Below are 10,687 nucleotides of genomic sequence, written 5' to 3' on the forward strand. Positions count from 1 at the left end.
GCAGAGGCCGATATGGGGCTGGACGCCTGTGTCGGGGCCGGTCGGGCGGCGGCACAGTGCGGAAGCGGTCAGAGGACCGCTAGGGCGTCCCCAAGCCGTGGCGGCCCCCGCCGACGCGAAGTGGTATGGCCCGCAGGGGCGGGGCCCGGGTCATGTGACGAGGCCGCGGCCGCCATTTTGTTCTGCGGTGCTGGTATTTAGAGCGCAGCGGCAGACGGGCCGGGTCGCCTTCGCAGCTGCGTGACTGCTCTGCTTCGGTTCGCTCGCCGTGCCCGGCCCGTCCTCGCCCCCGCCTCGGTCCGCTGAGCTCGCCCTCTCCCCACCCGCAGACATGTCCGAGGCCAAGAACGGCCCCGAGTACGCCTCCTTTTTCGCGGTCATGGGCGCCTCGGCCGCCATGGTCTTCAGCGGTGAGCGCCGCGGCAGGAGGGACCCGGGAGGCTGGGGGCGTCGGGGCGCGCGGGGCTCATGCCTGCATGTCCCCAGGGTTCGGTGTGACGTCACGCTGACGTAATTCCGAGCTGTTGGGGGGGTCCCGGGACTCACGTGACAGCGGGCGGGGGTCGGGGCCCCGAGGGCTGCGGAGCGCAGGGCCTGCGGGCTGGACCGGGGTGCGGGTCCCAGGGGTCTCCCGGGGATCGATAGCTGGCAGCCCTGCCCCTGTCGGTGTAGGTGCGGGGGTGGGGCGGCGGCGGCGCCGCTGCCATCTTAGCCCTAGGAGAGGCGGGAGGGAGGCTGGGGTGGGGGCGCGCGGTCCTGCGCCTGCTCCGCACCCCCCCCCAATCCTGCGGGCAGGTGTGACATCACACCTCGGAAAGCTCCCCCGACGCGGGGCCGGCCCTGTTCAGCGGAGGTGGGGGCAGGGGATGGATGAGGTCCTGGCTCTCCCCTCCTAGGTACACAGCTCTGGCCCTTATGGCCTTTGTGGCGGCCCGGCCACCCGGCGGGGGTCAAGGTCTGTACTCAGAGGCAGGTTCTTCCAGTTAGGGCCTGTCACTGTTTACCAGTGGTCCTGTGGGATGTGTGGATAGCTTGGGAAAACTGGGCTGAGGGGTTGGTCCTAAGAGCTGGCAGGAACCCAGGCATGGGATTGTGTGGAATGGGGGTGCTGGTCCGGACAGGCTAAGGGCCAAGGATGGGTGTCTGCGAGGCCGGCCAGCAACAACACTGTGTGTGTGCACACTTACCAAGAGTCTACCTCTGGGTGAGTGAGAGGGTGGCATGAAGTGTCAGCGTTGAGGGGGGAATTGGGTCTTTGTCCCTAGAAGGGAGTCTTTTAGTTCAGGCCTGAATCAATGAATGAAAGAGCGAATGACTTCCCTTTCCTGAGGCCCAAAATTGGGAGTGCTCCTCTCAGTAAAGAGAAGGGGCCTTCCAGGTTCTCGATAGCACCCTCCTTTTGAAGTTGGGTCTTGATGGTCATGGGGTGAATTAAGTGAAAATTGGCCTGTCTGGGAGATAGGCACGTGGGCCAGGCCCAGGAATGTGGGACCCAGGAAGGTTAGTCCTAGTCCCGCTGCAACCCTGTAGACTGGTCTGACCTGGTCTCCTCTGGGCCTTCTTGGGTAGGTCCGGTTTTTGGTTTTGATGACTCCGCCCTGCCCCACCCTACCTGGTGGACTGGGGAGGCTCACTACGCAAGTACAGAGAGCGTTTGAGCTCCAAACAGTCTCTGCTGACTGTAAACACTTGTGGGGTAGGGACCTGGGGACTCTGCTCTCTTGACGCCTCTGCCTGGGCCTGTCTACCAGTCATGAGTTGCTGAGTGAGCCTTGCCCTGCCCTTCCCATCACGTGCAAATAAGGGGTCATTTGTGGTGGGAGAAGTGGTCTGGACTTCCCCTTCCTTCCTAGCCAACGCCTCCTCTTTCCACATCTTCAGGGGCTGCCTACTTTCCAGCACTTCTGAACAGGCTGCTGTGACCCGCTTCCCCCCAGCCTTTTCTGCTCTTTGCTTCCAGAATGCCTTCAGAAATTCTACTTTGGCTGGCCACCTGTGGGTTACTTGGGGCTGTCATTTGTTCATTTAGCAAATCTTGATTGAGCTCCTACTATGTGCCAGGCACAGGGGAACATCAGTGAACAACAGGATGTTCCTGCCCCAGAGTTCCTTGAGTTCTGGCTGTTATTGTTTGTTCCTGAAACCCTGAGTTTCCCCCCTAGCTCTTTTTCTGTACCCAGCTACTGGCCTGCCTCCAGTCACCAGTACATCTTTTCCTCTCCTAGAACTTAACCTGGTACTTTCAGAAGGAGCTTGACCCAAAAGCAGGTCTCTGGAAGTTACTGAGAACCAGTATCAGTGGTCTAGGGCTTTTTTTTGGTTGCCCCAGGCCCCTGAGGATTGGTGCTGCCTGCTCCTCAGGGCCCAGTCTCCCTTCCCGCTTCCCCTTTTTTCTGGTGACAAAAGTCCTGCCGATTCTTTCTTCATCAAGTCTTCCACAGGCTGTCCGTTGCCCCTTTTCCGTAATCTCTTTGACTTCCTCCCTTCTGGCAGGCACCCTACCTTTGGTGCTTTGTTCCTGGAACTGCCTCCTGATTGCACTCTTTTCTGTCCTCTGCTCGATCTGGGACCTTGTCGTGCTTGGTCTCCAGAGCTAGCATCTAGGGCCTTTGTGGACACCTGCTGCTGCCCAGACCAGCCTGCTTTTCCCTCGTGGTCGGCCCTTTTTCATCCCTTTGTTGGTCTTGTTGCCTCCCCACCCCAGCCACACGATCTTCCTGCCACCTCCTGGAGAAGAGCCCAGCTCACTTTCCACGTCTGGCCACGTCCTACCATCTGGGATGCTGACTTCCCAGTAATCCATTTCTCACTCAGTTCCACACATCACCTGTGCTCTCCTGCTTGAGTAACGGGCCATGGCGCTGGCCCGTTGCGTGCATGTGACACCGCATGATGTGCTGCTGGGCCTGCAGTAGGAGCCCCCAAAATGCACTTCGACCAGGAGAGTTCCGGAAAAGCTTCGTGAAGACCAGCCCCGAGCCGTGGGTTGATGGTTCTGAGTGCCTAGTCGTGGTGGTGCTGGGTGACTTTGGGACCGAGTGGCGGAGGTAGTACAGGTCCCTCTGCTCCCACCCCTACCTCTTTCCTCTTTCAAGTAGCTCCCAGTCTGGTGCCACATTCGTGCATGTCTCCATTCATGCTGTCTGCAATCCTTTTTGCTCATTCACACCTCTTCCCAGCGTCATTTTCTCTATGGACCCCTTCCCCAGAGTCCCCCACCGGCCTCCCCACTCTTCTAGAACATGTTGCTGTGCTTGGAGGTGCCATATATGTCCTCACCAGGCTCTGGGCCCTGGGAAGCTAGAGCTCCTCGGACCTCCTCACTGCTTGGTGATGAGCATAGAGTAGTCATTTTTTTGTGGCCCAAACGGGTGAATAAAACGTGCTGAAAAATGGTCGTCCTCGTCTTTTCCACCTCTGAGCCGTGTTAATCTCTGCTCACGCAGTGCAGTTGGATCCTGGAGGGCAGGAGTCGGAAGAGCCCCCTGGGCCCCGTGTGGCTCTGTTCTGTACAAAAGTTACTCTAGACTTTGAGGCCAGGAGAAGGGCTTTCAGGAAGGCTGCACCCCCTATCTAGCAAGAGGGAAAAGGAATAGCATCAGAGGAGACAGGCCACGCTAGAGTTTTCCCCCCACCCCGGTTATAAGAGGCCTTAGGGAATCTAGGCTTCTGTGAGCTCAAGGCCTCTGTGCATGCAGGGGTGCGTCTGGGAGGTTTGCCTGGGTGATGGCTCCCTGTGCCCTGTCCTCTCCTGGCTTGCCCTTTTTATGGTTATTTAGAGAGTATTCTTTCCACACTTGAGGATACACTCAGCCTGTTGACAACAGATGCTAGCCCTCCTGGAGGGCTGGGCGCAGTGGGGAGTTGGGAAAGCTCTGGCCCAAGATAGGACTTGTCAGGCCCTGTGTGCGGTGAGGCTCTTCCCACATGTTGTCCCTGGGCAGAGCCCCAAGGCAGACAGGCTGATCCTGGCCTGACATTGGGGCTGCTGAGATGTAGTCACCTGCTGCTTTGCCAGGCCCATTTCTGACCTAAACGCCCAGGACTCCAGGTGGTTAAAAAAAAAAAAGTGTCCGGAATCTTCAGCAAGGCTTGAGCGGCCCAGTTGTCTGTTTCTCCATGTGACTGGGCTATTGGACCTGTCACAGCTCCACTTGTAGGCTGCGGGCAGCTCCACGGAGGCTCCCTGGGTGGTGGGGCCAACCTTTCTCAGCAGAGCAGGAGCCCAGATAGGCTGGGTAGCCACAAGGGCCTCTGGTGGAGAAAGGGCTACCTGGGCTCGTTGCATGCCTGGCTGGGGCTGTTGTCCCTGAGGGCCACCTGGCTGGGTGCCAGCTTCATGTCCCCTTTGTAATAACTTAGGGGTCCCTCAACTATGCTAGACCTCCCTGGGTCCTGGCCCCGGCTGCTGTGAGCTCACCTGGCTTCCCCTCCCCGCCCACAGCCCTGGGGGCCGCCTATGGTACAGCCAAGAGTGGCACCGGCATTGCGGCCATGTCCGTCATGCGGCCAGAACTGATCATGAAGTCCATCATCCCAGTGGTCATGGCTGGTATCATCGCCATCTATGGGCTGGTGGTGGCAGTCCTCATCGCTAATTCCCTGAATGATGGCATCAGCCTCTACAGGTGAGTGCTGGGTCCCTCCTGTCTGTCCTGCCCTGCCTGGGGTCAGGCCCCTGCACAGGGCAGGGAGGGCCGGGAAGGGGGTGTTGGGCGGGTGGCTTCCCCAGGAGGTGGCTAACATTTCTCCTGTGTCCTCTCTCCCCCAGGAGTTTCCTCCAGTTGGGTGCTGGCCTGAGTGTGGGCCTGAGTGGGCTGGCGGCTGGCTTTGCCATTGGCATTGTGGGGGACGCTGGTGTGCGTGGCACTGCCCAGCAGCCCCGGCTATTCGTGGGCATGATCCTGATCCTCATCTTCGCCGAGGTGCTCGGCCTCTACGGTCTCATTGTTGCCCTCATCCTCTCCACAAAGTAGCCCCTCTCCGAGTGCACCAGCCACAGAATATGATGTAAAGACCATCCCCTCATTCCAAAATGAACAGCCTGACACACATGCACGGGGCAGCTGCCCCCCCACTAGTTGGTCTTGTAAATGCGCAGTGTCCTAGTGCCCATCGTCTGTTACCCCGGCCTTGCCCCCGCCCGCCCCGTGCCGTGGACATCTGGGCCCACTCATTACCCATCCAGGCCCCCGACCAGTGAGGATGCAGGCCTCTGCCGCCCCCACTCATCTGCCCTAGAGTGCTCTGTGTATAAGGATGAATTAGAGTTGTCATTTTCTCTTCACTGGATGTTTATTATTTATAAAGATTTGATCTGTTCATACGTCTGTGGAGCAGCCCTCCGTCTCCCAACTATATAGTAATCTTAGGTAGTGTTGCGTTGTGGGGTTACCGTTTGCTCTGAGACTCGTTGGATGGAACCACCCTCCTCCAGCCCCGCCAGCCCGGGGCCGCGGGGCCAGTGCGCTAGGCCTGCCAGGCCCCGAGCCGAGCCGTGTCCAATAAAGTTCTCGGTTGTGACTGGACCCCTGTGTGGACCGCTTGTGTGGGGGCGGGGGGGGGGGGGGCGGGCACAAGTAGGGGCCGCGGCGTCAGGGCGACCGAAGGGCGCGCCGGTCACGTGGGCGGGCGGGTCACGTGGACGTGCCGGTCACGTGACACGCCTCAGTCAGCTGAGGGTCACGTGGGCCCAGCGGAGCTCCGTGGCCCGCAGTCGGCCGGGTGCGCGGGGAGCGGGGTTCGGCTGTGGGGCTCCGGGCAGTTCCCGCTCGGGTGGCTCACGATGCGCGGCGGGCAGGACGAGGCGCGGGCCCCGGTGCTCCAGTTCACCAATTGCCGCATCCTGCGAGGCCGGGCGCTGCTCAGGTGTGGGGTGCGGGGCCGGGCGCTGCTCAGAGGTGCGGCGCGGGGTGCGGCGTCGGGCGCTGCTCGGGTGCGGGGGCCGGGCGTTGCTCAGGTGGGGTCCGGGGTCGGGTGGGGTGCGGGGCCGGGAGCTCAGAGGTGCGGCGCGGGGTGCGGGGCCGGGCGCTGCTCGGGTGGACCCGGGGCCGGTGGGGTGCGGGGCCGGAAGCTGCTCGGGTGGGACGCAGCGTGCGTGCGGGATAGGCGGTCTTAGCCCCCGCCCCGCTCGGCTCTGGCCGCAGGGAGGATTTGTGGGTGCGTGAAGGCCGCATTGTGGACCCAGAGAAGCTGTTCTTTGAGGAGCGACGAGTGGCGGATGAGCAGCGGGACTGCGGGGGCTGCATCCTGGCGCCCGGCTTCATCGACGTGCAGATCAACGGTGCGGCCTACGGCTCGGGGTGGGGACCCAGAGAAGGTGCTCTGGGCACCGTGCGACCTTCCTCTCTGGCTGTAGGTGGATTTGGCGTTGACTTCTCTCAGGCCACGGAGGACGTGGGTTCGGGGGTCGCCCTGGTGGCCCGAAGGATCTTGTCGCATGGAGTCACCTCCTTCTGCCCCACCTTGGTCACCTCACCACCGGAGGTTTATCACAAGGTGAGGTCAGGCTCCCAGTCTCAAGGAGAGGGAGCTCCAGAAGCAGCAGCGCTTTAAATCTGTGTTCCCACAGACACCTCTTAGCCCTAGCATCTGGCTTTACCTGCTGGCCTCCTTCCGTATGGGGCCGGGGCCCTGCCCCTAGGCTTTTTCATTCGGGTGTTCCCCCCACCGGCAGAGTCTCCCTGCCTCTGCAGCTGTTCCATAGGCCTTCACTGTTGTCGCCTCGGCGTCTTCCCGGCTACATGTCCTTTCTGCGCTGCTCTCTGGCTGCCTCCAGGCTCCAGAAACCGGTTGCTGGGACTTTGTGATTGCCACATCCTTAGCTGCTCCTCAGGCTCATCCCCCCTAACCTGTCTGTGCTCTGTGACTCCCGTGAGTGTGCTTTCCAGAAAGAAGCTCCACTGTCCGCCCAGTCGCCCCAGTCCGTCCTCCCCAGTCCATCCTCCCTTGCTGCTCTCATCTACCCCCACACCTCCCCTTTTTCCTTCTGTTTATCTGCCCATTCCCCTGGAATCGTGTTTATTTTCCATGGGGGTTCTCTGGTTTTATTCTTTACCTCATTTTATTGTTGGGTTTTCTCCTCTGCGGGCAAGATGTTCTTTCTTCCTGAACTGTTGTTTGGAGAGCAGGCTGTATTCCTCGTGTCTCTGGACTGCTTGATGCCTAACGAGTTTTGAAAAGCGTGGCTGTTCCATTCCCCAAGTTGAGTTTAGGAGGGTGGCAGTTAGGCTGTAATTCCTCATCTTTGTTCCGGGGTGGTGGTTTTCTCCAGCACAGACTCTTTACTGCAATGATGAATCACATCACCCATCGAGGAGTCCCTCCTGGGTGTGTGCACACAGAGTCCAAGCTGGGTGTTGGGGGAGGTCGGGTGTGGGCTTTGGGTTTGGTCCGGGCCCCTTAACTTCATCTGTCAGCTGGGGGACTCAAGACAGCCTTTAGTTGTTTCTGGGTCTCTGTTTTCTCAAGTCTAAACTGAGCATGACGACGCTGTCCATGTCTGGGGGTTAGGGTACTCAGCTCTGTGTGAGGTCTGTATTAAGCACTTGGTAAACTATCAACCGTGGACGTTCTTTCGGGAAATTCCCCCGGGCCTCCCGTCACAGAGTCAGATGTTAAAAACTAAGCTCACTTTGCTGCTGGAAACCAGCACCTGGTTCTGTGTTTTTCCTCCTGGTCATTCGTCCATGCTTTTCCCTGCTTGGAACCTAGGAACATGCCCACTTTATTGTCTCTGTGTTCTTTGTTCTCCCCCTTCCTGTGCCCCACCAGTGAGGCTTAGTGACTGTTCCTTAGTCTCCCAGCTGCTGTCCCTGCTCTGAGTCCTGCCATAGGGGCCTTCCTGAGGTACAGGGCTCAGTGCCTCACTCACCCCCACCCCTCCCCTTTTATCCTCAGGGTAAACACCAGCCTTCCGAGCATTCCTTCCCTACCTGCTTGAGCCTTGGTCCTCTCCCTAGGCACATTCCAGCCATTCTAGGCTGTTCTTTCTCCTGCCTCCAAGCCCTCTGCCTGGAAGGCCTTTGCCTTGTTTTGTCTGTTGACTCCTCTTTGGTTCTGCTGTGTGGCCATACACCGGCCATGCCTTCAACAGCCCATCTGACCATCGCCACACAGATGGTGAGGTCTTTTTCTTTAGAATGGGGGTTTCCGGACACGGGGACTTCTAGCTTGTGTTGTCTTGCTGGAACGTGTCATCCACCATGAACACTTGCAGGTTGAAGGCCTTGGGCAGCAGAAAGTAGTCGTGGAGGGTGGTGAATGTGAAAATTTGATTCCAGCATCATCTAGGAAATTACAGGATTGTTCACTGGGATATCGTCCTACGCCCATCCACCCACCTTCTTCCAGGACTGCCTCACACTGTGCGGAACTGGATTTCTTCTTTGTCAGAAGTTACCCAGATCCTTTGTCATCGTGTTCTGGTCCACTGAGACCACCTGGTCCTTTTCTGAGGTCTTCTCTAGCCTTACGCTTTGTTAGTCTCCCAGGAGGAAGATCTGGTTGCATTGTTCTTGGCTTCAAGTCCATCATCTGCTTCGCCAAGATCTAGTACCTCCTCAGGTGGCAGGCAGACCTTTATCTCTGGTCCCACACGCCCTCTATCCTTTGACCTTTCCCTCTGCTTTCCTGCCTGAAACATGCCTCATTTTCTCTATCTCCATGCTGTCATTTATGCTATTCTCCCCATTTAGAATTCTCTAGCCTTTTTTTTTAAGATTTTATTTATTTGACAGAGAGAGATAGAGTAGGAACACAAGGGCGGGGGAGTGGGAGAGGGAGAAGCAGGCCTCCCACTGAGCAGGGAGCCCAATGCGGGGCTCGATCCCGGGACCCTGGGATCATGACCTGAGCCGAAGGCAGACGCTTAACAACTGAGCCACCGAGGTGCCCCAATGTTCTCTAGCTTTTTCTTGTAAAACTCTGTTTTTGTTTTTGTTTTTTTAAAGATTTTATTTATTTGACAGAGACACAGCGAGAGAGGGAAAACAAGCAGGGGGAGTGGGAGAGGGAGAAGCAGGCCCCCCGCGGAGCAGGGAGCCCGATGTGGAGCTCAATCCCGGGACTCTGGGATCATGACCCGAGCCGAAGGCAGACGCTTAACGACTGAGCCACTGAGGTGCCCCAGTGTTGTCTAGCTTTTCCTTGTAAAACTCTGTTTTGTTTTGAAGTGTGAAGTAAACCCTGAGTATGTTGATCGGACTTCGAGTTCTGAAGCTGAGACTTGGAGGTTACAGGAGTGGGAGTGGTGTATGTGAGCCCAGGTGGGGAGAACAGCCAGCAACGGGCATAGCATTGAGTGGGTCCCCCCCCCGTGTGTCATTCCCAGGGGAGACCCTGTGCAGAACCCCCTAGAATGTGCCACACGGTGTCTTCCCTGCAAAGACAGGAGTCTAAGGATTTACCCACAGCCCCACCCACCCCTTGGGTTGACGTATTTCCCACCCCTCTCATCTCACAAGAACCTTGTGTCTGGTGCTGAGCTCCCTCGGAAGACTTTGGAGAAAGCTTTAGGACGGAACCTGACACTCGTCACAACAGGGTTTCCTGGTGAAATGTGGGCAACAGACCTCATACTGTTCTCTGTACAGATGGGCGGGTTGAAGGCAAGGGGTCTAAAGGATGTGTCCCAGAGCCGCCCAGCCTCTGACATGCATGCCCACCCGTTTCAGGGGGGAGAATATGTTCTAGAAAAACTCAACTGTTATCTTCTTTTTTTTTTTAATCTTTAGTGAACTTATATCTCTCCATGGCTTGTTAGGAAAGCCCGCAGCCCTTTGCCCCCACGGGCTCCCATCTAGAGACAGTCCCTTGCAGCTCAGCTGATTCTTGGAATTTGTTCTCCTATCTCTGAGTACGTGCTGGTACTCCTTTTTCATTTCTCAGTTTAGGGCGGTGTATGTGTGTGTCTGCTTCTCAGCCAAGGAGCAGAGGATACACCTGTCCTCCCCACATAGCCGCCTGCAGTCTTGGGGAGGTCAGTCGGCAGGACTGGGTGAAGGGGACTCTGCGTGGTCCCATTTTCTTACTTGGCTGCTGTGTTTTCCTTGGAATTCCTGCTCTTTGCTCCATTCCCTTATCTCGTGACTCAACTCCGGGCTTCCTGCCAGTGGCTCACTCTTCTTTCGGGACATCTGGATGCGCCAGGCACTCCATCAGCATCGCCTTCCTGTGGCAGCCTCTGGCACCCATTTCCCAGCACCGGCTGCTGGCCTCCTTGGGCCGAGCTGTCCTGGCAGCTCCCTTCCCCTCACCTGGGGCATCCCCTGGCGTCTTTCTGCTGGGCCTCTGTCCTCCATCATGGGTCTTCCTCTTTGCTGGTTTACACTTTCACTTTGGAGCACGTTCACCGGCTTCCGCTAGAGAAAGGGGTCACGGGAGGTGCAGTTTTCAAGATCTTGAAGGAATGAGAATGTGTTTACACACGCTCTCTCTCTTTTTAGATTTGTTTATTTAACTTTATTTTTTTGACAGCCACAGCGAGAGAGGGAACACAAGCAGGGGGAGTGGGAGAGGGAGAAGCAGGCTTCCCGTGGAGCAGGGAGCCCGATGCGGGGCTCGATCCCAGGACCCTGGGATCATGACCTGAGCTGAAGGCAGATGCTTAACGACTGAGCCACCCAGGCGCCCCAAAATTTATTTATTTATTTATTTTTATTTTTTTATTTTTTTAAAGATTTTATTT

At 57.6% G+C, this 10,687-nt stretch overlaps 2 protein-coding genes across 8 annotated transcripts in view; both read left to right on the forward strand.

Moving 5' to 3' along the window:
* The first annotated feature begins 171 nt into the window (after positions 1–171).
* On the forward strand, positions 172–5,528 carry ATP6V0C (ATPase H+ transporting V0 subunit c). The gene is made up of 3 exons (XM_035022011.1): positions 172–410; positions 4,445–4,628; positions 4,772–5,528. Exons 1-3 carry the CDS (start codon positions 332–334, stop codon positions 4,974–4,976), a joined length of 468 nt encoding a protein of 155 aa, XP_034877902.1. The 5' UTR covers positions 172–331; the 3' UTR covers positions 4,977–5,528.
* Positions 5,529–5,691: 163 nt separating this feature from the next.
* The window catches only part of AMDHD2 (amidohydrolase domain containing 2), a 16,843-nt gene continuing 11,847 nt past the window's right edge, over positions 5,692–10,687 (forward strand). For all 7 annotated transcript variants that reach the window (XR_004682261.1, XR_004682260.1, XM_035022014.1 and 4 more), the window contains exons 1-3: positions 5,692–5,868; positions 6,147–6,283; positions 6,359–6,498. Coding sequence is in view for 5 of the 7 variants with exons in the window: in XM_035022014.1 (XP_034877905.1) it covers positions 5,786–5,868; positions 6,147–6,283; positions 6,359–6,498 (360 nt within the window). In the remaining 2 variants the exon portion in view is untranslated. The remainder of the gene's footprint in view (positions 5,869–6,146; positions 6,284–6,358; positions 6,499–10,687) is intronic.

Source organism: Mirounga leonina, unplaced genomic scaffold (genome assembly GCF_011800145.1).
Source record: "Mirounga leonina isolate KUSES-001 unplaced genomic scaffold, KU_Mleo_1.0 Mir_175, whole genome shotgun sequence".
Lineage (NCBI taxonomy): Eukaryota > Metazoa > Chordata > Mammalia > Carnivora > Phocidae > Mirounga > Mirounga leonina.